Raw genomic sequence first — 27,665 nt, 5'->3', positions numbered from 1 at the left:
GGCGCCCTAGCTGGGCTCCTCCCCCGCCGGGCCTGCTCACCGGCTACCCCGCGGCGTTTCCTGGGGCGGTGTCCCCTCCCGGGGGCCCCACGGCAGACACCGGCTCCCCAGCCCTTCTTAGCAGCGCCGGTGCTCCTTCCTGGAGAGTGCATGTTTCTGCCCACTCTCTAGGCAAGTTCCTCCTCGCAGGCCCGCATGGTCAGGCTAGCTCCTGGCCCCGGTAAAAATAAATGAACACAACGGCGCCTCTTCCTGGAAGGGTTTTTTGTGTGTGTTTTTTGTTTTGTTTTTTTTCTTCTTCAGAGCTTCATATATATATATATATAAATTATTAGAATGTGTGTTGGGTCTTGGGAGTGCATAGGGAACTTCATTTGGGTGTTTTTCCATAGCTGGGTTGTTGGTTTTCTTTTCCTTTTAATGGTTAAGTAAATATATATATATGGGGACCAATCAAGAAATACAACTGTGAAATCAGACACGCACGTGGGGGGTCAGGGGGAAGGGAGTCACAAGTTGCTACATAAAACTGCCACGTCTAATAGGATGTGCATGAGTTAAAGTACATCAATTCGAAAGGGTGAGGGTAAAGGGCAGCCACCATCTCAAAGACAAATCTCAGGATACCGTACACTTGGCCATGTCAGCTCTCCCCACCGGGCTCAAAGGGGTCGTGGTGGCGACGGCAGCTTTGAAAACAGTCTCCTGGTGCTTTGCACCTCGTGGCCATGCCCGTTCCTGTCAGCAGTGGGGAAGCACAACCACCACCTTGCAAAAAGTCTTGTGGTGCTTAGCACCCCGATGGCTGGGACCGGTCCCTCTGCAGGCAGGAGCAGCCGCTTTGGAAGGGGTCCTGTAATGCTTCGTTTGCATCTGAAGGGATGCTGGAGAGTGGGAAGCCGCTCTAGCTAAACTGAAATAAGTTCCATGTTGCTCTTCCGTATTGCTAAAGCAGTAACTTACACCTAAAGGGGGGTTGGGTGTGAAGAGACATCTTGAAAAAAAGGCTCTGTTGGGTTTTGAGTTACTTCTTGGCTGCACCTCCTCCTCGCAGAAGCAGAAAAGGTAGCAGCATCGTGTATGTGAAGTCCTGTAATGGTCTGCTCTTTTTATTTAATGCAACTGTCCCCCCAAACAAAGGATGGAGCTTCTGCCATTCTGAATTCACATCAGTCTTCGTCTTTTTGAGCTCTGTGCAATGCTGATTGTTTTCTTCAGAGTTCTGCTGAAATCACGTACCGATCATTTCATGTTCATTAGTGGTGTGTCAGTCCTCCCTCTCTTTTCTGTCTTCCACTTTCTGCTCTCAAGATGCCATCCTGTACTTTTTGTCCTGTCGTCTCTCACACTCTATTGCATGGTGGGATCAGGATGTGTCACTCTGCAGCTTCCCCTCCTCCAGGATTTGGTTGATTGATTGCTCCTCTTGAGAGAAAGACATGATGATGTCACATTGACACTAGAAGTCAATTTAAAGGGGTTTGTCACTTTCTTTCTTCAGGTGGCTAGGATACAGAAGAGAAACAAGGTGACTGGGAGAGAGAAAAAGGCAATTTAGTATCCCCGGCTGCCTTTTGTTAGTCTAGACCCACATGACACTGCAGGCTTGGAAACCTTGCCAAATCCTTCAAGTAGGAGATGCTATCGAAAAGGGACAACATTGCACCTCTCTCTTTCCCAACATGCTTCTCTATGCATTTGTGAAAGTCTTGTCTTGGCAAAAGCATCCAACCCTTGCACATGTCTGGTATTTCGGCAGGGTTATCAGTTAGTCATAACATGTGTGGAACATGCAAGTTTACTCTCCCACCAGGAGAAGAGGGGCTGAGACCCCACATAAGATTAGACACTGAACAGCAACTTGTCATGAATGACCATCCTAGTGACCACCCCAGCAGCTGTGCGCCAGTGACAAGTCATCCCTGGTCCCAGGTGTGGGCTCAGGCTGAGTCACCCACTTCAGGGCCAATGTGCTCCTGTCCCCTCTGACACGCCCAGGCACCCCCTGCTCGCCCTGTGCTGTGGAGAGCACAGGCCCATGTACCTGTAGTAGTCCTCCTGCGTGGGGAGCGGCACACCATGCAGAGGGTGATGGGCATGAAGCCATTGCTGCTGTTCCAGAGCCAGGCGCTGCAGCTCAGCTGACTGTGCATGCATGGCCTGGAGCTGATGTGCTGCTGACATGGGTGCAGAGAGAGAGCCCGGCAGGTCTCTGTAGGGTGCAGCTGCAGCCAAAGTTGTAACAGAGAAGAGATAAGGCAATATTAATAGCTCCATCCTTACCTGTGGCCCCATACCTCAGGCAGAACTCCTGCACTTCCCTTCCCAGCCCCACCATGTGCAGGAGTTGTTCATCCCAGGTTCTGTTTAACAGACCTCAGTTTGGGTCTGTGACCCCTCATGTCCACCCTGCCCTGGGAGCTCTGCTGATGCCCTTCAGAGGAGCCCAGCAGACTCCCTGTGAGCATCCTTACCAAAAAGCTGGTGGCGCAGCACTTCATTCTCGTGCAGAGGGTGAGGCAGGAGGGGGTTAGGAATGGTTCCAGCTGGGTATGGTATCCGGGTGAGGTGTGATCCCGAGGCAAGTGGGTCGATAAGAGGGTGAACAGAGGCTGAGGCTGGGAAGAAAAGATACCACAAGATAATTCTCCTGTGCTTTGTAAGAGGTAACACAGAGGAAGGCACAAGGCACAACAAAAAAGAAGCAGAGAGGGTTGGTGTGTGTGTGAGATAGAATAATTTCAAGGCTACACAACACAGCACCACGTTCTTCTGTTACTCTTTTTGCCTGCATTGAATTTCACGTGAGCCAGCCTGGCATAGCTCTGTCCCTTTGCTCCTCAGGGAGAAGTACTGTTCCTTAAAATCTGTTCTGCAAGGACCTGCTCTACAATCATGTCTGTATCGAGCATCGTGCCTATCTACCACCCTGGCTGTCATTCATGTACATACTCATATCGGGTTCTTCCATTTCCAGGTCTCATCCAGCACAGATGCTCAGTGCCAGGCACTGAAGTCTGCAAGTACCAACCAAGGCTGAAATGCAAGGTACTGTTCACACAAAATCTGTTCTTTCCAGTGTTCTGGACTCTGCCAGAGTGCTGGCTGGAGGTGGGCAGCTACAGAGCATGGGGGAATGGACATTAATTTGTACCTGATGCCATCTCTGACTAGTTGTGGCTGCTTAGACTGGGTGTCTGTCTGTCACCAGATTCCACTGAGTGCTCACAGGACCTGAGCAGGCACAGCAGTTTTTCCTACTGTAGTGTCTGGGCTTTCCTTCCCCCTGATTTTCAGTCCTAAGCTTCTTTTTACTTTGCTTTCCTATAGGATGTGAAAATGGAAGGACCACCACTCAATTCTGAAGGAGAGCAGCCTCCAGTTCCTTGCAATTAGTCCGTCTTCTATCCCATCCCACCATCTGCAGCAAGAGCCCTATTTGCAAATTAGAGAACCAACGTTTCTTTAGTCCTAAGGATACTGTAAAATTCATTAGCGGGGCTCCCACGCCCTCTGCAGCCCACAGCACCACCACCTTGGTAGCCAGTGGGATGCTAGCACTAACAGTGTAGCCCCAGAAATCTAGAACTAAAAGACATAGTGCAAACTACTCTGCTTGCCACTAAGCAGTAAACTCACAGACAGCCCAATACTTGCAACAGAGGTCAGTGTCTTTCACTGGATGCGAGCAAGAGCAAGGCTGGATGACTGTGACGTTGACCTCTTCTGGCTGAAGAGGTGGAACTGGGGCCTCAAAGTCTAGTCTCTGCAGCTTTTGGACTTCCCCAGGACCAGAGTGAGGAAGCACAAAGAATCCATAGTAGGAGGGAGAGCAGGGCTTTGTGCAGGACACCACCCCCATGGGGTCCTTACCTGCATGTATGGCATCCTGCTGGTGGAGATGGAGGTGGGAGTGGATGTGGGAATGCTGATGATGATGAGGTGTCACATTGAGCATCTGCAGCCGGGCCAGAGGGTCATTGCTGAGAGCAGCCACCCGCTCAGCATGCTGGCGCTCAGCTGCCAAGCGCTCAGCATAGGACATGTCAGGACGAAGGGTCGGGCCGGCTGCCAGCGCTAGCCTCTCCCTCTCCAAGTGGCCCAGCCCTGGGTGGAAGGGAAAAGCGGGATGAAGGCCGGGGGCTGTCTGCAAACTCAGCCCGCCATGGCGTGGGAATGGATCCATAGCAGCAGCTGGCACGGCGTGGAGCTGCTCCAACTCGGCAGGCTTGACTTCAAAGCCAGGCTTGAGACGTTCACGCAGGTCCCGGTCCCTCAGGTCTCGTTCGCGGGCCTCCCGCTCTCTCAGCTCTCGCTCCCGTGTCGCTGGATCACTGCTGTAGATGGCCGGCACATTGTACCCCAGCAAACCTGGGTCGACCGCACCCAGTGGCACATAGAAAGGGTGGTTGCGGTTGCTGGGGGACATAACGTGGGGCCGTGCATATTCGCTGAGGGTGCGCAGAGCTGGGGTGTCAGGGCCCAGGTACGGGGGAACAGTTGCTACAGCACTGCCCTGCTCGAAGGAGGGGCGGTGGGGAACTGGCCCGAGGGATGAGCACTCAACCGGCCGGCCCTCCTGGGCCATCTTCTGCAAGAGAGCAGAGAGACCAGCTTTAGGGTCCCAGCAGGGAGTGGCCAAGGGAGCTCTCGAGCATCTACCCTGGCTGTGCTGCAGCAGTGGGATCCCCAAACCTACCACACTCCTCTCCAGCTCCCTCTCCTTCTCCCGCTCCTTCTCCCGCTCTCGTTCCCGTTCCCGCTCCTTCTCTTCCCGTGCCTTCTGCTCAGCTTCTCGCCGCACTTTCTCCACCAAGTCTGCCCTTTTCTTAGCCAGCTTGGAGCCATCAAGGGGTACAAAGTACAGGTCTGTGCGGGAACAGGAGTTGAAGCCACGGTCTAGATGTTTGTTGAATCTGGGGATGAGAGGCATAGCCTATCAGTACAGAAGGGGTTGGAGGGCAGGGATGGGCATGGAGATGGGGACAGGGGCAGGCAAAGCCAAGTCCAGCACTGTGGGAAAAGGAAGAGCATCATGGAAAAGGTACTTAAAGGGGCCTATAAGAAGGCTGGGGACAGACTTCTTAGCAGGGCCTGCTGCAACAGGACACGGAGTAATGGTTTTAAACTAAAGAAGGGGAGATTCAGGCTACACATGAGGAAGAAATTTTTTATGATGAGGGTGGTGAAACACTGGCACAGGTTGCCCAGAGAGGTGGTAGATGCCCCATCCCTGGAGACATCCAAGGCCAGGCTGGACGGGGCTCTGAGCAACCTGATCTAGTTGAAAATGTCCCTGCTCATTGCAGGGGAGTTGGACTAGATGACCTTTGAAGGTCCTTTCCAACCCAAACTATTATATGAAAAGTCAAAAGGGTGCAGCTTCACCCCACACTGAGAGTGACCTCCCCATCCCTGCCCCATACATCCCTCCACAGCCTACAGACACCCTCTGTGTGCCCCCACAGCCTCCCCTCACCTGGCTGACTGGCTGGCATGGCTTGGTACATCCACCACCTTGGGGGGTGGTGAAGGGCTGCGAGCAGGTGGCACAGGGCTCTCGGGGGGGTCATACTCTTCTGATGGCTCCTGCTTGATCTGCGCAGCACTGAGGGGAAGTGGGGGCGGTGGGGGGGCTGGGGTGGTCACGCTCCCTGGCAGGGGTGGTGGGGCAGAAGGGGCGGGTGAGGGGGCTTTGTAGCCCCCTGCCACAGGGGACGAAGCCACCCGGTAGCCAGGAGGCGTGGTTGCCCGGAAAGGGGCAGCTGAAGAAGCAGGGGGCGAGCCTGGCTTATAAGGGGCCGGGGGCTGGAAGGTGGGGATGGGGGAGGCTGGCCGCTTCCCATAGGGGGCCACAGCTGAGGGGGGTACTGGGGGTGAGACCGTCTTGTAGGGGGCTGCAGATGGGGAGGCCATGGTGGCGATGACAGTAGAGAGGGTGGTGGCAGCTGAGGTGACTGGAGGGCCAGCCCCATGGGCAGGGGATGGGGGTGGTGGTGGGGGGAAGGTGTAGGTGGCAGGACTCTGCCCAGGGGGGTGAGCGCACATGCCAGGGTAATTTCCCTGGGAAGAAGCAGCAGAGGAGGATGAGGAAGAAGACAAGGAAGAGGAGGAGGAGGAGGAGGAGGAGGAAGAAGTGGAGGAAGAGGAGGGAGCTGCAGCAGCAGATGACGGAGCCTGGCTGTAAGCGGCCTGGCTGTGGGGAGGGTAGAGGCGCAGCCCATAGCTGGCATGGGAAGGGTGATGGCTGTTTGACTCCAGGCCATGAGGGTAACCCCCACTGGGCTGCGATGGAGCTGCAGCTGCTGGGGAGACCCCCCCACCACTCCCGTGGCTGTGGTGGTGCTGCTGGGGTGGCTGCGGGTGATGGGGCGTCTGGCTGGCAAAAGGAGCAGCAGGGTGGGAACCAGCGTTACCCAGTGGGCGGCTGTATGGGGGTGGCCCCTGGCTCCAGACAGGCTGGGAGGGCAAGGATGGCTGGGTGTACTTAGGGGGCTGGCTGGACACAGAGAGGCCGCTGGGTGGGGGGAAGGAGTGGCCATAGGAGGCAGTGTAACTGGGCAGGGGCTGGGATGGGGAAGGCTGGGGGTACTGGGCCGAGGAGCTGGAGGCAGGCAGAGGTGGCGGGGCATAGGGGTAGCGGGAGGGGGCCAGGGCTGATGCCTTGTCCTGCCCCATCCCATGGGGTGAAGGAAGGTGGCTGCTCAGGGCCTGCCCCACCATCCCTGGGGAGCTGGAGGCAGCCACCGCATTGTTCAGTGGGCGCAGGGCCGGGGGCGGAGGCAAATTGGCAGAGACGTGGGGAAAGGAAGGGGCTGAAGCTGGGGGGGCGGCTGAAGGGTTGGCTGGGGGTGTCTTTTGAGGTTGGGGGCCCCCGACCACTGATGCCAGTGAGATGGGGGTGGTGGGTGGCGGATTGTGCTTGGCGCTGAGGGTCTGCTCACGACCCACTGCTGCTGGGAGCCCCCCAAGCCCACTGGAAATTTTGGCCCCAACTTGGACTACATTGGACGGAGGGTAAAGAGGAGCGTGGGTGGAGGAGGAGGAAGACGAGGAGGAAGAGGAGGAGGAAGAAGGGACAGCAGAAGGGGCAGCAACAGCAGAGGAGGAGGCAGGTGTCTGTGGGGTTTGAGCCTGGAAAATTCGGGAGGCCTGGCCCTCCAGCTGGGAGTGGTAGCTCCCAGCAGGGGGTCCCTGGGGGTGCACCTCACCCGGGAGCCCAAAGCCAGGCTCAGGTGGACGGGCCAGGCTGTCGGGAGGGGGAGCTACCGGTGGGCTCTGGGGAAAGAGTGGAGGATGATGGTAGGAGTGAGATGGCCCCTGAGACAGCACAGAAGAGGAGTCGGAGTCATTCTCCACGCTGCCAGGGCTGTACACGCTAGGTGAGGTGCTCCTGTTATCTTGGTCAATGTCCCGTGGGTCACTGCTCATCTCATCATTGAAGCTGTGGCCATCAAGGCTGTCAACATCAGATGGGGATGGAGGGCAGGGCAACTCCTGAAATAAGGAGAGAGACGTTATGTGGCCTCCCAGACCATGCACAATGCTTTTCAAGTTCCCTGAGAACTTTCTGACCTTTTTCTGCCATCACTAGAAAACCCCACAGAGGGAACGAGACATTGTTTTGCATGGTATAAATAACACCAGTCCTCCTGCCTCCCCTTGGATCAACTTCAGTGCTCTCAGGTCATTCATGAGCATTACACACTCAGCAAGGAGGTACCGATGGGCACTGTGTGTACAGAGGCAGAGAGGGAGTGCAGGGAGCTGTTACAGATCAGGTTGAGAGTGAATAGATATAAAAGGTCCTCACACCACCACCACCAGCAGCAATGGGCAACTGGCCAGGGTATGATCAGTGGTGGTACCAGCAGGTGGCATGGAGCACCATGCACCACAGTGTGCGCAGCACAGCCCCCAGACCCTGAATTCCTCTTCTTGTCCCTGCAGGACTGCTCCACCTCCCTGCCCCGAGTGTTTTATCCTCTGGCCATCCCACTCCTTATGTCCCCCCTGCACTTCCCAAACCCTGTTCCTCCCTACCACCTCTCACCTCAAGAAACCAAATATTAGTGACTCAACAGTCACTAACAGCATGGACAAAGTGCCACTCCTGAGCCTAGGGGCTTACGGGAGAGGCTAAACTGAAGTCTATGTAGGGAAATTACATAGGTGTGACCACACTGGTTTAATTAAAGTGACCTCAAAACATGAGCACATATCCTTGTGTTCGTGGGCCTTTAAGGCCAGTTGTCTGAACAGGTTAATAGGAAACTGAGAAGCATGAGAGCAAAGTCTTCCTCCAACCATCCGACCACTGCTCCAGCCTGGTGCCGTCGGCATTTTGGAAAAGCCCTGTGACAATGACGCAGAGAGCACGCTTGAGCAGATTTGGAACAACCATCACCCAGACCTGACCACGACTTAAGCATCTCTGTTTCACACTGCTCTGGTGGAGCAAAAGAGTCCAAGTCGAACCCGACCAGCAGCTGCACACAGAGCCAGGCTCTCGCCCCTGAGCTGGGAAAGGCACGTCCCCAGCTCTGAGAGTACAGCAGTCATAGAATCATAGAATGTCCTGACGTGGAAGGGACTCACAAGGATCATCGAGTCCAGCTCCTGTCCCTGCATGTGACAATCCCACAGTTCACACCATATGTCTGAGAGTGTTGTCCAGTCTCTTCTTGAACACTGTCAGGCTTGGGGCCATAATTACGTCCCTGGGAAGCCTGTTCCAGTGCTCCACCACCCTCTGGGGGAAGAACCTTTTCCTAATGTCCAACCTAAACCTTCCCTGGCACATCTTCCTACTATTCCCTCGGGTTCTGTCATCAATCACCAGAGAGAAGAGATCAGCGCGTGCTCCTCTTCCTCCCCTTATGAGGAAGCTGTAGCTGCCATGAGATCTCTCCTTGGTCTCTTTTTCTCCAGGCTGAAAATCCAAGTGACTTTAGCTGCTTCTCACACAGCTTCCCCTCCAAGCCCTTCAACTTCATAGCCCTCTTCTGGACACTCTCCAGTAGCTTTATATCCTTTTTATCCTGTGGCACCCAGAACTGCACACAGTGCTCCAGGTGAGGCCGCACCAGTGCGGAGCAGAGCAGGACAATCACCTCCCTCGCCCAGCTAGCAATCCTGTGCTGGATGCACCCCAGGACATGGTTGGCCCTCTTGGCTGCCAGGGCACACTGTTGGGTCATTTTCAACTTGCCGTCGACCAGAACCCCCAGATCCCTCTCCGTGGAGCTGCTTTCCAGTATCTTGTTCCACAGTCTGTTCCCCAGGGTTGCCACAACCCAGGTGCAAAATCTGGCACTTGACCTCCACGCATTTGGTGACTGTCCAGTTCTTTCTGCAGGGCCTCTCTGCCCTCAAGTGTGTCAACAGCTCCTCCCAATTCTGTGTCACGGGCAAACTTACCTAGTATTCCCTCAAGTCCTGTGTCCAAGTCATTTATGAAGACAGACAAAGCAAAGGAGACAGAGAGCCTCAGTCTGCTTGGTCATCACTCCTGGTGGCATTTTCGTAGCCCAGCAGATGCCATTTATGTTGGAAAAGCTGTAGCACGAAACCCAAGGTGGCAGGGCTCCCAAGTAGTGGGAACCTCCAGCTGGGCAGGTGTGAGCAACACAGGTAGGCAATAGGAGACTCAGGACATGCCAGCAACCACAGCATGGAAAACTCACCTCAGTTTTGGTTTTTTTGGGAGCGTTGGTGTCCTCCCCTTCACTCTCCGAGATCTCTTCTGTTCGACCCTGCTTGCTGCCCTTGGGCGTGCAGGATTCCTCCACCCGCCCTTTCTGCAAGGGAGAGGGGAACAGGGAGGTGGAAGGGTCATGGGGTAACTTCACACCTTGCCAGACTTTCACAGACTGCACAGAGCACAGACACACCCACCACAGCACGTGTGTTGAAGAGCTTAGCACTGCAACACTGAGCCAGAATATGGCAAAAATTAGCACTGTAAAGGGCTGTTGAGACTGAAGACAAGTTCTTGGGGGATGATGGGAAGTTCAAGACACTGGGGATGAGAGCAAAGAAGGATCCCACCCATTCCAGAGAGCTAACCCAGTACGGGTTCATTGGTGGATCCCTGAACAGATTCTACGTAGTCTGGGCAGACCTCAAGCACCCCGTGCTCACGAACTAGCTTATACTACCTTTGCTGTTTGTCGGGACTTCTCAGCCTTGCCATCACTGCTGGAGGTGCTGACGCCCCCAGGGGAAGCTCGACCCCGTGACCTGAGCTCCTCTCGAGGCCCTGGAGTCTCTTTCTTCCGTCCACTCCGCATCGACATCTAAGAGAGCGATCATTGATCAGTCCTGTTGTGCATCTCACTCCACTCCTGACCTATCCTCAGTCTTCCAAAGCCCTCGAATTATAGAATAATCTGGGCTGGAAGGGACCTTCAAAGGTCATCTAGTCCAACCCCCTGCAATGAGCAGGGACATTTTCAACTAGATCAGGTTGCTCAGAGCCCCATCTGGCCTAGTCTTGAATGTCTCCAGGGATGGGGCATCTACCACCTCTCTGGGCAACCTGTGCCACTGTTTCACCACCCTCATTGTAAAAACTTTCTTCCTCGTCCAGCCTGAATCTCCCCTGCTTTGGTTTAAAATCAATATCCCTCGTCCTGTCTCAACAGGCCCTGCTAAAAAGTCTGTCCCTATCTTTTTTATAGGCACTTTTTAAGTACCGAAACGCCACAACAAGGTCTCCCTGGAACCTTCTCCAGGCTGAACAACCCCAATGCTCTCAGCCTTTCCTCACAGCGGAGCTGTTCCAGTCCTCTGATCATTTTTGTGGCCTCCTCTGGCCCCTCTCCAACAGGTCCATGTTTTTCCTGTGCTGAGGGCTCCAGAGCTGGACACAGGACTCCAACTGGGATCTCACCAGAGCAGAGCAGAGGGGCAGAATCATGTCCCTCGACCTGCTGGCCACACTGTTTTTGATGTAGCCCAAGATACAACTGGCCTTGTGGGCTTCAAAACCCCTGAACCCTCAAGGCACTCCACTACACAAAACTCATGTCCACGAGCTTTGCCCTGAGCTTCAGTCCCCACCCACAGCTTCAGCTTGGCTCCAAAGCCCCACCCCTCATCTCCCACCTCACGTACTGAGTCTTTGTTCTGTCGTGTCTTCATTCTTTTGGGTGTAGGACCCCCATTCTCCTTGGCCCGGTTTGATGAAAACATAAATTTTTATCACTTCACACGCCTCTTTGGCTGTTCCCGGGAGGCGGGTATGGGCAAGAGCAGTTCTTCTTGAAGGGGGGCGTACACCAGCAATGCAACAAGATCCCAATGAATCTGAAAAGCAGACAAGGAGGTGGTCTGTTACAGAAATATGACAAAATTAATACTGTTTCCTTAACTATTATTTACAGAAAAAGGATGTTCACAAAAAATGCAATAAACTTCCCCATCAGAAGGGGGATTTGGCTACAGTCACAAATGATTTCCAGCTTCTAGGAGTGATACCCACACGATATGAGGCAGGCAGTCCTCCAGTTTTTTGGAGGAAGCAGGTAGGAATGATTATCAGTATGTTGACTGTCCTCCTTAGTACTTCCATTTCCTTGTTTATTTGATTATCAGAGAGAGAGAGAGAAAAAATAATGGGAAAGTGCTTTAAAGTGTTCCTAATGACAAATTTTCTGACTTCATTAGTTCCTCTCTGCACTTGTTGTCAGTGCAGTAAGTTGCACGATCTTTAACTGCCCATGTGCCATCATTAGCGAGCTGAAGCCCTGCCCCCTCCAGAGCATATGCACACCTGCTTCAGTACATTATGCAGAAAATGTGAGAAATCTTGCTTAGGCTGTTTCGTGTCCACTGTACACAAATAGGTGTGAAAAAACACATTTAGCTTTGTTTTTGCGTGATGTAAACAAAATCAGTTGTTTAGCTTGGAGTGCCTAGGTCTCCTTTGCCATACGTTGGTCTGCTTTTCAGTGTACCACATAAGAGTCATGACCAGAGATGCAGTGTAAATCCTTACACTTTGCAGCAGTGGCAAGATTTCTGAGCTCCCTCTGAATAAATTTACAGCTTTGTGCTACATCCAAAAGCACCAGAGATATTTAACACCCTGTTATGCGACACAATTCCTAGTTCAGAGTATGAAAACATGATTGTATTATCCGGGGAACTGTTCTCAAGTAATTCAGGTATGCTGAAGCTCATCTGCTTGGGTCCACCCAGCTCAAGATCTTTTGCGCTGCACTGTGCAGGGGTGACAAAAAAGAGACGGTCCTTCCACAGCCTGTCATTTGAGCTCCTGTACTCAGACTCTGCAATGAATAATCTGCAAGACAAGGAAATGTGTTCTGTGGACAAGGCACAAGGAGAAAAGATGCACATCTCATGGGTTATATTCTTTGATCAGGAAGTATAGCACAGTTTTGTGAGTAAGAAGACTTGATATTTGGTACTCCTAAAGGCCACCCCAGACCTGGAAAGATTAGCTTCCAGCCAGCACAGGAGCAGTTTGGATGCACTTTCGTTTCTCTGAGAAGGGAGCTGAAACCAGGGACAGAACCACAGAATAATTTTCATTGGAAAATACCTTTAAGATCATTGAGTTCAACCATTAAGTTGGATCAGGACAAAGGCACCAGACAGGAAGAACTCTTGGACCTTCTGTGCAGCCCTCCCATTGGACTGTGTGGCCTTGGAGTCACTGCTTTCCACCGCCTCCACCTCCCTACCTGAGAAAAGGGAGCAATGACACCAGCCTGTCTCTTGTGGGGCTCCACATCTTCCCTGACCAATGCTTAGAGAAATCCAGCTGGAAGGTAACTGGGAAGAGCAGGGGATTGTTTGTTTTAATGTCATTAATATTTTATTTGACCCTCATCATGAAAGCCACAGGGGACTCATCCAGCATTAACTCCCACACACAACAATTCATTAAATGAGACCTCTTCTCTAATAGAAAAATAGCTCACGATGGCTTATAACTGACCTAATGGAGGCAGAGCACTCTCCTAATCCCCATCAGCTGATGTGTTTTACAGCCTTGCATTTCTGTCATACTTCGGCCTCTGGCTGCTAATTCAGCCAGTTACACTGGTGCTATTCCAGCTAAATATCTAGAATTAACACTTCTTACATGAAACAAACATTGTAAGAAAGGCGATCCTAATTTAACTCTACTTCAACACACATCATGTTGGCAACCTTTAAGTATTAGCTCAGCTCAGAACACAGAGAAGCAGCAACAGCACGTTACCAGTATGTCACTGCTCTTTACATCCAACAGGGATGCCACCCACACCTCCCACACTAAAGAGTTGAACATCATAATGCAACACACAGGTCTCACTTCAGCTTTCCAAAAGCTCTGTAATGACAATTATGGTCTTCTTTCTAGAGAAGTAAATCAGAGAAATAATATGCATCCAACCACATACCAAAACTTCCCTTTTTAAAAGAAACACCAGCTTGGTACTTACGTCAACTGCTGGATATGCAGTACCTAACAAACTCAGGAACAAATCTGTATGTTTCAGTGGACATAAATAACCACTGGGGCAGAAGTTTCTATCACTTAGAAGGTGAAGGCTTTTCTAAAATACATAACAGAATTGATGCATACATTAGGCTGAGTACAGCAACCGTTATGTCAGAGGCCAGATGAGAGTATGACACCACCACCTTCTAATTTTAACATCTACGAAATAAAAGCTTGCAATGTGAGCCTTGACAATTAACAAAGTTACACCTAACCCTTCCCGTCCCTGAAGATCCCTGTAAATGCCTCTGAAGAGTTCTTAGGACTCTGTGGTTTTGGAAAGGAAATGAGACATTTGGCAGGGCTGCTGTCGAATGGATAACCTTTTCCTGGCCCCGTGAAGCCCTTCACAGGTTTGACTGAGTTATGAGGCATTGCGAATTGCTGTTTTCTGTTTGCGTTTCATACAACCCAGCTTGGTTTGGCTCACTGCCCAAACCCCTCCATATTCTCAGCTAAGCCCTGATGCAGTCTCCTGCAAGCAACACACACTCTATAGGCATTCCCACATGGGATCCAAAATGGATCCCACTCCTCTTCCTCTCCATCTTCAAGTAATTCTCTTTGCCAAAGATGGACTGTCCTGCACAGGCAGCCAGGAGATCACGGGCTCTGGTTCCTCTTCTATTGAAGGAAGCAGATAACCTATCTCCTTCCCAGGCTGTAGTGTGGAGCAGTTCTTCATGGGTAACAAAACTGGAATCAATTCCTTCTCAAATGAGAGGCACTCAAGTTTTACCTACTTACGCATATACACTTAGTCTCTCTTAGGAAGTTGGGTGAATAATTGTCCTTGGCTCCAGGTAGGATTTACACATTAGACTTAAGGTCTGAGAAAATAAACTTTTCTATATGGCAACCAAAGCAGAGGAAATGGGAACAGGACCAAGTTACTTGGGATGGTGTTTGGGGGCTTGGCTGGGAACTGTAAATGACAAATGAGCCACACACCTCAAAGACTTGTACATGTCATGGCTACACACATAGGTATAACCAGTACATGTCCCAGTAGCAGCAAAGCAATTTCCAAAGAGACACAGAAGTCTGGGAGGTGCCCCCAAATCCACGGAGGACTGAAGGGTTTTCTCACTTCAGCTGGTGCTCAACAGCAGAGCTAGCTCCAGGATGGGCAACCCAAGTCTGGGCCTCCAGTCTGCCTGAGAAGATTAAAGGCCAGCTTAGCTCCAGCTAGTCCTCCTTGGGGCCAGTGACAGAAGAAGAGAGAGCTGAAAGCTCCCAATATCCATGCCACTTAAGAAAAAGAGCTGCTACCACCACCATTACTTCACCAGTGTTTTTCCAGCTAGCAGACATTTAAGACCTGATTCAGTCATCCAAGATTAGCTGCTGGTACTCAGTTGTCAACAGTTACCACTGTCTCCTCATTCTTTTCTATCACTGCTCTCTTGGGAAGAAAAACAAACAAACAATCTACTGCTCCTGATCTTCTCTGACTGTAACATCCCAGTGATCTCAGGCAGTTTCAGACCTGGTCCAAGCAGGAGAGGAGGTGCAGGAGGCAGAATGTGACTACGGTACATGTCACAGGAGTCCCTCCTGAGCTAGTGCTAGTCAGTGATGATTTGGGGGTGGAAGGGGCGGAAGCACTGATGTAGCCTCCCCTTTCCACTGAGGTTCTGCCTAGGCATTGCCTGGTACATCATATACCATCACATACCACTGAGTGCAAACACCTCAAGGTGCGCAGCTGGATCATTCAGTCTGAAAGAAAAAATGAATTAAAAATACTGCCACCCATAAGGACCACAAATGCTGCAAGAAAGGGCAACTGACAGCATCTGTACTTTTAAATGAAATGGGACAGTGTCTGTTCTCTGGTCCTGGGGGTGACTAGCACTACACAGCTTGCACCCAGATGGCAAAATTCTCCTACTCTCCTAAAGGGGACAGACACATCTAACCTGGCCACTGCCAACCAGCGTGGTCCTGCACTAACTCCTAAACCACACTGAGGTATCTAGGAGAGCACTTGCTGGCACAGAACAAGGACCATACAAAGAAACAGGAATGCCACAGCAATGGACAGCCAGTGCTGTGCACCAGTGTTATTACTACAGACATAGCCAGCACTACCTTCCACTAGATGCCAGTCCATGGAAAGTGTCTGGAGCGAGGAGTCAGTTCCTCCTTTAGTCTGAGTACAGATGTGCTGAAGTTCAAACTTCTTGTTTTCTTCAGTTGGGAACTGCTGAAAGCACACAGTGACTATTCCTTAAGTAATTTTTTTGAAATGTAGAACTACATCCAAAATCCTACATGAAGTCAAATACATTTGCCTTGCAAATGCAGGGATTTAGAAGTCAGAAGATGTGAGAATTAAACTGAGTCTGTTTCTCTGCAATTAATTAGCTCTGTGTTCCCATCCTGGTTTTTCTGTTCTCCCTTCTGCTAAGGGATGCATTAGCACTGGAGGAAGGAACCAGGGTGGCAAAACGATCACAGCTGCTTTCCAACACATTGCAGATGTTGAAAAGTGTCTTGAAGGTAAGATGGGATGAAAGCAAATGGATCCCTCTTGACAGGTAAAGATCACTCAGAAGGGAGTGTCCACTGGAATAGTATGGCCAGGGGACACACACCATGGGTGTGAAGTCGGAAGCTGGCATATTTATTTATACTGTCCTGTGAATGACAGTCCCAGCCAATACATTTTGAATTCCTGTCTCAATTTACCTCATAAAACAAAAGTAAAATTCTGAGAAATTTAATCAAGGTTAACAGCTGTGTAGTATCTTGAAAACACAAAGTTTTGTCCAAAATACTGCCACCAGACAACCCAAAGTACAACATTTCCCAGTGGCTAAGTACCTGATTTATGTTTGAACCCTGGTGTCTTTCTATAGGGCACAGTGGAGACAGGGAGGGAAGGAGAAGTGTGCTGTATTCAGTGTTACCAATAAAGGTATAGGTTGGGGTTGAGGTTGCATGTTACAGCTTTATTGTCAGTCTTTTGATTGAGCGCAACATTACCGTAGAAGGGAAAATGATTGTGTGAGCAAATTGATTAGAATGCCAAAATGGTTGAATGCCAAGATGGAGGGGGGCAGACGCAGCTAATATTATCTTGGGCACAACTATTCCCATGACTTGCAAAATTTTTTTACTCGGTAAATTTTGTTAAGAATAACTATATCTATGCAACACCAAATGAAAGGTACTTCTGAAACACAGGCATTTTTCTGTTTCCTACAAAATTACTACAACAGTTGGTGGATGCAGGGTCTGTGAACTCAGGCTGGAAGGTAGATTCATCAAGGACTAAGACTGTAAAACTGGTCAAATAATCATACTCCAGCTAAAACTGTTGCCTACTCAGTGCATGAAGTTTAACTACATCCTTGCCCAATACTAACATGAAGCTGGAGGATCCCAGGGGACTGAAATACTCATGAGCTCAGGCCAAAGGCAGGAACCATGAGCTAAAGCCCACACATGCATGCCATGATTGGAGAACACACCTCCCTGTCCTCTGCAGCCCAGCAACACTGACAGTGGGACAGGACCATCCAACCACCAGCAGCTGTTGGATGCAGCTGGGAAGGGCTGAGACCTGCCCCACCACGCAGGCTTGGCAGCACAGCGCTACACGGCAAACAGACAAAACCACCACAAAACAACCATCTGTAACTGAAGTGAAAACTGCTGTTACTGCTCAGAATATAAGAGTTCAGTATAAAACCAGTGAGAGTTGAGGTTTTGTTGTAATTGTCTATGAGCAAATTGATTTTATATTGACAGTGTACTAGAATATCATTGGATTCTTCTATCTTCAAAATGAGTAACTATGAAACCTTTAAAATAGTTTTCAAAAACTTATTTCTGTACTGAAGGGCAAATTACACACACTTGAATCAACAAGCTGAATGAACCCTCTTGATTTACATGTACCCATGCATGTAAGAGATGATGATGTCTGAGACCACCTGAGGAAACTGAACATACACAAGTCCACGGGACCTGATGAGATACACCCCAGGGTCCTGAGGGAATTGGCTGATAGAGTTGCCAAGCCACTCCCCATGATATTTGAAAGGTCACAGCACTCAGGTGAAATCCCCAGTGACTGGAGAAAAAGAGGAAACACAGCTAGTCTACATTTTATTAAGTCTGTATTAATGGTTTATTTTCTTAATGCTGCACAACCATGAGGAGTAAGAATGTTATTTTAAGTATGAAAGCTGTACTTCTGGAATCTCCATTCAATGTAAAACTTATTTGAGAAAAAGATTTCTGATGAACAGAGTGAAATAAAACCACTTAGAGCTAACGTGAGGTAATAAATACTAAAAACATTCATGCATTTAACAATAGCTCAGTTTACAGCACAGAAGAAGATACTAATTTTTGCAGAAGCAACTGAAAATAAAGTTTGATTCACTAAATGGAGGTTACATGTACTAAAGAAGGTTACGTTAATCGTTAAACAATTCCTGAGGGCACACTAAAGTGACTGTAAGTATGTAACAGATTTACTTAAAATATCTCAGAAGAATCATTCAGTTTCCCCAGAGGAAGGCCTCTGGATCTCCTGGAGAGACAGGCTGGCAGAGCCCAGTGGATCACACAATGCATCACACTGGGTTCTTCCCTCTGCGAGCAGGATGGAGGACTAGGGGTGTGTGATGCAGAGGGGGGAAACACCACGCTCTTCGTAGTCACTATGTTAAGAAGTGCAATGTCTTCCATATTTGCAATGCCTGAGCACACCTTACCTGTAGGGCTGTTAGGGGCCAAGGGGGTCTATTGTCATACGTTATCTCCCCCTTTCTAAACATCGATGTACCTTTCCTAAGAAATGCAAAGTAAATTACTCAAAGACATCACAGGCTACTCAAAATATATGTCAGCTGGAAGGGATCTCTGCAGGTACAAACTCCTGCTCACAGGAGGGCTGACCTCAAATCTAGAAGGGATTGCTCAGGGCCTTAATGAGGCAACTCCAAAACATCTTAAGGTGCAAAACTTCCCCAGCTGACCTGAGACACTCAATCCAGTGCTGAAACACTCATTATCAGTTGTAATTTCCTTGTTGCAACTTGTGACCATGAGTCCATGTACCACAGCTCCTCACTCTTGGTACCTGGAAGTTATCCATCCATCAAACCATCATGGTTCCAAACTTCTGCTGCAAGTCCTTACTGGAATATATTTTTGGTAACTTTACAGCAGCAGGACCAGCAGCTGAATCCGAAGTCAGAATAGCCACACCATCCATCCTTCAGTAACAGACCAGTGTAAAGCATGGCCACCACTTTCTGCCAAGACCTGTATCATTCTGAAGCTGGCAGAGGGAGGTCCAGGCAAAAACATGACCTGCTCAGAGCCCTCAATCCCAGGGAAACTAGTCAGAGTGAACAGAAGTATCAGACAGAAGCTAAAAGGATGAAGCGCTGTAGATGGATTTGAATGAACGAAGTCCTGAAAGTACCAGGCTAGGTGGAAGAAAGCCTGCTAGATCTTTAAAAGGATCCGTGTCCTACCTCCCAATGGCATTAAGTTAGGAGGCACTGTCAGTATTGCAGATGATCACAATTTGAGAGAGAACTTAAGAGAATAAAACACTGAAGAAGCAAAACTAGGATGGATACAGAAAAAGGACAAAGGGAAGCCAATGTGGCTGATGAGAGTAAATTAATAAGGGTAATAATGAGGATGAGAACTGAGGAGAACTGTAGAAGGACTTTCCACGAAGGATGATTGGGCAATGAAATGGCATGTGAGCTTCAACCTTGATAAACATAAAGCAATGGACACAGAAAAAAACAACTCCATCTCCACATAAGATCAGTGCCATTCAAGAGTGATACCCTTAGGATGTAAGAGGCAGATCCATGAAAATGTCACCTTGGCATTCAGCAGCCATAAAGAAAGCAAGACATACGCTAGAAATTCCTGAGAAAAGAACCGAAAACAAACACTATGCCCTTGCACAAACCCATGATTTTCCTACATCTTGAAAAGTGTGTGCAGTTCTGCTCCTTCCACAGAATCTAGAAAGGGCAATGAAGAGGCACGACTGAGTGGGTTAGACATCTCTGTCTATAGAACAGGTTAAGTGAGGATGTGATTGAGGACTGTAAAACCATGTATGAAAAGCAGGAGATGGGTAGGAAATAATTTTTCACTGTCTCTTCCAGTATAAGAATTGAGGACCATCAAGAAGATCAAAACAAACAAAGAGATAGTTCTTCTTGAAATGAGTGGCTGCAGAACTTCCAAGCAAAGGACACTATAGGTGCTAAAAGTTTGCATGGACTTGAAGGGAGACTGGAGAGTTTAATGCAAGAGAGAGTGACTGGTACTTACTGAATGGCAAGAAACCACAATCAGCCATGGCAGCCCCTCCACTGAAGCTGTAGTAGTACCAGAGGACAACAGCAGGTAAAGCTGCCTTAACTTGCCCTCATTCCTAGGGATTTGGTAGTGACCACTGCTGGAGCAGAAGATTCTGGACTAGATGGGCCTAGTAGGGTCACTGGTATGTTTTTGACAAGTTCAATAGTACTAAGAGCTCAGTGATAACCCGAAGAGAAGTGACAGGCACACCTGCTCTAAGAACTTCTGCTTATCAGTAGGGACTGTTGAGGAGGGAAGGGATTTGTTAATCACAGGACAGTGACGGGCAACACTTATTTTGAAAGCATCAGACAAGGTATTATCAAGCAACAAGAAAAAGTATTAATGCCACTGGACATTGTACTTGTCAGACAACCTCTGCTAGACCATGTAATGCTTCTGTTACCCAACATCAGGAAAGAAGAAAGTGCCTTGGAGAAGGTGCAAAAAGCAGTTTCGAGCATGCCGAGGGACACAAAGAGCTGGAGGTGATGTCATTACTGTCCCTAAAACCAGAAACTAAACATAAAGGAGGTAGAAGGGACATTTAAGTTAACAGAGAAGGTTGGTATAAGACCAAATGACACTTTTTATAAAGGCCAACAACACTTTTAAGATGGAAATTAGAAGACTCCCGGCCATGTGGCGAGGCTTTGTCCCCAGAGCATAACAAGAGCAAAAGAAAAACATTATTATCAAGACAGAATTCACTAAGTTTGCAAAACAAAGTAGGTGGCAGGGTGCTCAAAGGGACTTTGCAGCCAGTGACTCAAGGACACTCTTTTGATTCTCCTTTTCTCAGGATTCGAGACTGACGGCGAAGCCAACGTGAGAGCCATTTGTGCAAAGAGAAAGCATCTGAACAGGATGGAAAATGCACAGACAGATCCAGAAGCAAAAGGAGTGAACTGGGGCCAGGAAGATGGTCACAGGTACAATCACACAGCAGACCTGAGACACAGATAAGCTTTGAGTGACTCCCTTGGCTTCGGATCCTACATATTTTCCTTGGTTGACAGAACTGGCAAAGTGGTGTGACCCTGTCCTCACCTGTGGGGTGGAGCAAAGTGAAATGCTGTGTCACAGGAAGGTTTACATGGGAAGATATTGCTGGAGGTCTGCACTCAAAACCCTTTTGTCGTAAACTGCAAAGCTAGATGAGGTTGTCATGAATACCTCAGAGAACAGAGTCTCCCCAGCTTCCCAGGGTATCTGTGGCAGCACTGAACCATCCTTGGGAGGAGAGAGAGGTTTTGCTTACATACTTCACCAAGTTCACGGTGAGGTTTGATTTTAGTTCTTATAATTTTATGAAGTCAGAAAACATGATGGTTATGCCTAAATCAAGGTCTTCCTGGTCGATGAAGGATTAGAAGTCACAAGTATCTAAAATTCTCCCCAATCCCAAGAGAATTTGAGGCAAACAATTAATACTGAAGTGCTAGCACCTACAGATATATAACCCGCCTTTCCAATCACAGAAACAGGCCTCCACCTCTCACATGGACACCTGAGCCCAGAGACTGAGGCCAAATTAAACTCAAACTGGACTGCCAGGACTAAAGGCATGATGGCAAGTGAAACCGCTGTCCAAGATATTTTTAATGCCTTGGGTAATCTCTGTAAAGCAACACATGACAAACAGTGGGCTGAAGCTTGGTACACAGCTATAGCACTGGCAAAAAAAAATTTAAAAAATAAAATAAAAAAAAAAATATATATATGTATATATATAAATGCATAGATTCATTGTCAAAAAGTGAGTTACCCAAATCTCACTATTGAGAGGCAATCGTGATCCATCATGGAATATTGTTCGTAGCTGGTGAAGGCACCTGATGAAGAAAGTTTGCAGAAACATGGGTGAAATTTGCAAATGGTGCTGAGACAGGTGAGATGGTAAATGATGAAATGCAAACAGACCAGCTGGCATTACTGGTGTAATGCGGTCACACAGAAAGACAAGTTTTTAAATTAGGGAAGATTTTTACATCAAGAACAGAAGAATGTAGAAGGCTTTCAAGGATTAAGATCCAAGGATACATGGAAGCTCTGGAAGGCCTTACAGCTGATAGCAAACCGAAAATGAGTTCCCAGCACAAGACTTCTAAATGGGATATTCCTGAATGACTGAAAACCATCAATATATAAAGAGAGGAATATTCTTCAGGAGCAGGAATAGAGAGATGATTTTTACCTGAATATATACTGGATTGGTTGGACCATTATGGGAGTAGCGCATGCAGTTTTAACCTGTGTACTCCAAAAAGGATGCTGACAAGCTGAAAAATTCCATAAAAAGAAGTCTGGTAACTCCTGCCCCTTACAGCAAGAACCTTAAGAAGCTAATTATATTTAATTTATCAGAGAGAAGGTTAAAAGGCGACTTGAAGATGGCCTACCAGTACTACAAAAGGAGAAGATTTCTGACAGCAGAGGGCTCTCTAACCTGTTAGACAAAGACCCCAGATAAAATGGATAGAAGCTGAAGCTAGACAAATTCCACACAGAAATCGTGCAAAATCTGAAAAATGGGATAAATCAATAAACTGAAAAACTTGCACAGATACCTGGTGTATCACTGGAAATCTTCTGGGTTTTCTTGTTAAAATTAAATCTAAAATAACTACTCTTCATATTTTCTGCAAAGGCTGCCAGATGATATTCCCTGCCATGTGCTGTGCAGGGGAGAGAACCAGCCAGTTGATCAGAACAGGTTTTTCAATGTTAAGGGTATCAGCAGTCATAGACGTTTTGGCCAAGAGGTGATGGGGTCTAGCTCTGGGTGAAAATGTACTTTGAAGGCAATGGTCTAGCAAGGTATGAGGAAGTCTGATGGATAATCATGACTGGATAAACCACTCTTCACAGAGGGTGGACCCTCTTCATGTATCTGGCAAACTCTGAATAATTCTGATGAAAATCACTTCATCTATTGCACTGCCTGAAAGAAAAGTGGTAGTTTATCCAAAATACTATGCTACAAATACACTTTATATTCAATGCACTATGCTAGATATATCAATACAAAACTTAATACAAGATATAACATTATGTATAAGATATGTTATGGTATACAGACTATTATATTTTTATCATGATATACATGCACACATTAAAAATATATATATATGTACACACACACAGTATAGCAAATCCACTGTCCAAAGAGATGGTTGCTCAAATGCATTCTTCACTTAAATGATCTATGACACAGAGAGACCTTGTGACAGAAACGAGGTATCACCAAGTGCCTTGTAAGGCAGGGAGGTACAAGACTAAAATTTTCCAGCTAAATTGATCTACAATGAACAATGTCACCAGGGCAGGAGACATGAAGCAAGATTGAAAGCAACCAGCTAGCCTTCTTCAGAAAAAAAATGCTCAGAGAAGATATTGCAGTTAATGTTTGGTTTGTAGGTAAAAATACTGCCACAACAATCAATCAATCATTGATATTTTTACAAGAGACAGTAACAAATCAGTGTTTGCTGCCACAATAAACACAGCAAACAGCCAGAGACTTCTTCAGGAGCATTACCAGAACTGGAAGCACGGCAATGCTCCTCAAGGGATCATTTCCTTACTAAGTGACTTGTGTTAAACTTTTCATATATGCCAAATCTTCACCCTTTAGCACTCAAAGCCCAAATCAGCCAACCAGGCTAAGGCAGAGGTGAAGCTCAAATCACTTCAGCTGGAAACATCCGCTTCTGTCTCATCATTCTCTGCACGTCTCACTGAGGACATGGGTTGTGGGACCATGACTGCACACCACACAACTGGAAGAACAGAAAGATTCTCCAGCATTCGGCTCAGCATGACACAAAGAGTGATAGGACACATACCTGGGCAACCTAGCAACAGACACGTGTCTTGGGCACTGTTGCAGCTTCAGTAACTCAGGCAAGGCACCGAGATGGAGCACCTCATGTTCGTGTTAAACCATCCACTGTGTCCAGACTCAGGCAGTGATCACTTGAACTAATTCTACAGAGAATACATACCCTAGGTGAAGCTCGCCTGGTTAAGGCATAACTTTTTCAGAGATGCCTCCACTTCTAAACACATTCAGAACTTGTGCTGCCTTTAAGAAATGTGTAAAGCATTACTATCCTGCACTTCACTACCAACAGTCCTCAAAAAGTATAGATGGAAGGGATGAAGTGATAAATGCAGGAAATATCCTTCGTGCTTCCATAGCATCTCCTAATGGAGGAAGAGAGAGACCAGAAAATCCACTGGAGGCAAGAAAGTAGTTTATTTATCCAAAAGAAAACAGCAGAAAGAAAAAACAGAACTGGGAAACAGAAATCCTCACACAGGAGGAAATCAGGTTCTCACAAGTAAAGGCAGACACCCGAAGAGGAAATATATAAGACTGAGTAAACATTCAGGTAGATATTTAAGGAGGAGCAGAGCTTAAAAAATGCTCGGACCAATTCAAGAACCTGCATCTGCAAAGGTAAATAAATAATCCTTCCCTACACAGCTCTGGATTTCACAGTGACTGCTCCCCTCAACTCCACCTCCACCCCAGAAAATTGCTGACGAATATGAGGGAGCTCCAGGAAGGATCAGGAAGGTATATAAAGAGTGACAGAAGCTGAACCTTGGGAAGAAGTTTCAAATGAGAGTAAAATGGAACATTTCAGTTGGAAGTGACCTACAATGATCATCTAGTCCAACTGAAGTAGGTGCTCCCCCTCTTGAAGAAAAATACAGATCAGGCTGCTTTTAGTACAGTGATGTCACTACGTATATAGTTCTTTGCATGCCCATTATTATTTTGAAATACAAGTATGCCCACAAGAGCCTTATTCTAAATCACTGTGCAGGCAAGCCTAAAGGTGAGAATGAAAGAAACTTCCAGAGGTATCCAAGGGTACAAAATCTAGGGGAGAAGGTAAATGCATACGAAGAGAGGTAAAGGTAGGCCACTGCAGCAGGTTAAACCTGTTAATCTTCTTCATTAGGAGTCACTGCACATTTAATTTTCCAATGTTTGGAGGGTTTTTATCGTTTCCAGCAAGAAACATAGTACCGTATGTCCATTCCTTGGCCATACTTGAAAAGCTCCATCATGAATCACAATTGAAAAGTCTAGTTTGAAAGACCAGATCATTCCCAAGAAGCTGGGAAAATACACAAACAATTGGTTGTGCACTCATTAATAACAAATGTAAAAACAACAACTTGGCCAAGAAACAGGGGAAAAAAAAATGAATACGGGGAAAAAAGGATGAAAAACATTCCAACTAACCATTTGACCATTTGCTTTTATAAGTGTCCCATGCATGGGTAAACGATCTTAGAGCTCCAGCCCCTCAGGGGTACAGCACAGCAGTGATGCACAATAGTCTCAGGCTTAGAAAAAATGAGGGTCCTGCTTTCAACTCAAACAACACTGGGATCTGGGTTACAAAACTGAGGTAAACAGGCAGGGATTTGGCTTGATGCACTGACACCGACACACTGAGTCTGGTGGGAAGTCAGGGCTGGACTGTGAAGCTTTAGGCATATGCAAACCTGAAGGGTGTATAACCATGCTCCACTGTTCAGGTGGACAAAAAATTAATGTCGTATGTAATTTCTCGTCCTCAGCTCTCCTGCAACACACCATAGGATAACAGCACACTAGCTTCTCTTCACTTTTTCAATGCCAGAAAGCATAGCTGTTCCCAAGCAATCCGCCCAATACGATCAGAGATATGGAAAACAGATTTGAGTAGCTACCTCCCTAAGAACATGCTGCTCCTCAAGAACCACACCACTGTAAAACAGACCCTACAGAGAAAAAGCCATAGTAATTCTTGCAGTAGCCATTCTGGCAACTAAGTAACTGGCCACAGAAGTCAAGGCAGCCACAGCTCTGAGACAAATTGAAAGAAAGACACTGCCCATCTCAAAAGCAACTTCAGGAACATACGATAGCTATCAAGGCAGGACTCAATGGCAAGCAATGGCAGCATGTAAAGTAACGCCATGGTGACCAAATGGCTGCCACTTCCACAGCACAGCGGTCACTCAGCAAAATACAACCAGCAATTTGCTGGGCAACAACAGCAGGGCCAGCCACAGGCCAGCAGCCTGCAGAAGCCAGCGGGGCAAACTGTCACCGGCTTGATGGCACAGCCAGAAGGACAGTGTAGACAAGACAGATGCCACTTCTCAAAAAAGACTTGAACAGCAAACAGACGAGCAGCCTAACACACCAAGGGATGTCAGCCGGTTCAAAGGGAGCGCAAACACCATCCTGATGCAGCCCATCCATACAGGTCTTGTCCACTCCCTGGTCCCCAAGTACCAACCTGGTGTTTCAGAGAGGGAGGCGGGTGCCCAGGCTGAGGGTGGCATTGGGAGGGGCTGAATCACACCCGAGCCTGCCACATGAACGGTGGGGGAGCAAACGCACTTCCCAGCGGTCAGATACCGATGGAAACACTATTTCCAAATACTCCAGCCCGCTCCCCAGACGCACCTGGGAAAGCAGGGACAATACGAGGCTGGGCGGAAAGGGGGGCGTTCAGAGGTGGCTTTGGGGGCCAGCAGCGCGGGAGCTAGCCTGGCAGGCAGCGTGTGGCAGATCCCCGTCTAGCATTGTTGTGCGCTCCTCCCCGCACCGCGCCGGGCCGCCAACTCGGGACTCCCGCCTCGCCCCAGCCCCCCCGGCCACCCGCCGCCAGGCACTCACCCCCCTGCCCCCGCCGAACTTTCTGCTGCAGGGAACGGGGGCTCCGCGGGCGGTGACGTCACGCCGGGTGCGCAGCGGGGGGTGTCCCCGCCCCGGGACCCCCGCGGCGGGCGCGGAGCCCCCCTGCCCGTCCCCCGCCCCTCTCCGGAGGAAAGGCGCTCCGCCACCGCCGGCCAAAGCAAACAAGCCCCGGCCCGGGCAGGCTGGAACGGGCAGCGCATCCCGCTGATTTACAAGTGCTCCCAGCCGCGGCCGGGACCCGCCGCCTCAGGGACCGGGATGGGGGCCCCGCCCCGCCGAACCGAGCCTCCGTGACCCGCGGCGCCCCGACACCCTCCCGGCCGCTCGCCGCATCCACGCCGGGGCAGGCACCGCCGGGGGCCCTTCCCCAGGGCCTCAGGGGTTAACCGCCATACCGCCCTCGCCCCCCCAACTTTTCTGCTGCGCCCCCCCTCCCCTCGCCGCCTCGCTCCCCTCCCGGCAGACAAACCGGAGGGAAAAGAACACCCTCGGAAGAATACAGCGAGTGGGCGAAAAATGACAAGCGGAGCGGGAACGGCTGTGAGCGGGCGAGGGACTCACCAGCGGCTCCGGAGGGGAGGTCGAATGAAGGGAGGAATGGAGGCGGTGAGAAGCGGGGGGAAGGGATTTAAACGCTCCCCCCCCCCTTTTTTTTTTCCTCTTTCCTCCCTCCTCCTTTTCCGCCCTCCCTCGTTTCCTCTCGCGTCTCCGGAATAACCGGTGGTCGGTGGCAGGGGCAGTGGCCCTGGAGGGGTGCGGCGGGGAGAGGGCCCCCCCCTGCGGTGGCTCTGTCGCCCCCTCTCCCGCCGCGCACCCCACGTTCAGGCGCCGCCGCCTCTGCCCCGCCGCCCTCCCATCGCTCAGACCGCTGCCCGCCTTAGCCACCTCCCATTTCCGAAGAGCCCAGAACAAGCCCCCCTCCCCCGCCCCTCCGCTCTGTCACCCCCCAGCCGCTCTCGCCACCGCCCATCCCCGCCTCCCGTCCCCGCACCGGCCGCAGGGGCCCCGCAAAACACCCCCGCAGCCCACCCGCGGGGGGCGTGGGACGGGGGAGGAGACCCGGGCGAAGGGCGAGGA

General features: G+C 49.3%; 2 protein-coding genes across 12 annotated transcripts in view; one reads left to right on the top strand and one right to left on the bottom strand.

Moving 5' to 3' along the window:
* PHB2 (prohibitin 2) overlaps nucleotides 1-27,665 on the top strand; it is a 108,627-nt gene that overhangs the window by 29,202 nt on the left and 51,760 nt on the right. The gene's annotated exons all lie outside the window — the stretch shown is intronic.
* On the bottom strand, nucleotides 398-27,431 carry ATN1 (atrophin 1). Of its 11 annotated transcripts, none has more exons than XM_065078051.1 (10): nucleotides 27,150-27,431; nucleotides 11,119-11,310; nucleotides 10,161-10,298; nucleotides 9,687-9,800; nucleotides 5,480-7,497; nucleotides 4,700-4,916; nucleotides 3,874-4,591; nucleotides 2,475-2,618; nucleotides 2,045-2,225; nucleotides 398-1,505 (listed from the first exon to the last, which is right to left on the bottom strand). In XM_065078051.1, the coding sequence occupies exons 2-10, from the start codon at nucleotides 11,194-11,196 to the stop codon at nucleotides 1,472-1,474; spliced, it is 3,642 nt and encodes a 1,213-aa protein (XP_064934123.1). In that variant the 5' UTR covers nucleotides 11,197-11,310; nucleotides 27,150-27,431; the 3' UTR covers nucleotides 398-1,471. The 11 variants fall into 11 exon arrangements, with proteins under 11 accessions (XP_064934123.1, XP_064934100.1, XP_064934067.1 ...); XM_065078028.1 differs by having other exon boundaries at nucleotides 398-1,532; nucleotides 27,150-27,426; XM_065077995.1 differs by having other exon boundaries at nucleotides 398-1,532; nucleotides 11,110-11,310; nucleotides 27,150-27,406.

This window comes from Columba livia, chromosome 1 (genome assembly GCF_036013475.1).
Source record: "Columba livia isolate bColLiv1 breed racing homer chromosome 1, bColLiv1.pat.W.v2, whole genome shotgun sequence".
Lineage (NCBI taxonomy): Eukaryota > Metazoa > Chordata > Aves > Columbiformes > Columbidae > Columba > Columba livia.
The sequence above is the reverse complement of the archived record's forward strand: the minus strand, read 5'-3'. Positions and strand labels throughout refer to the sequence as shown.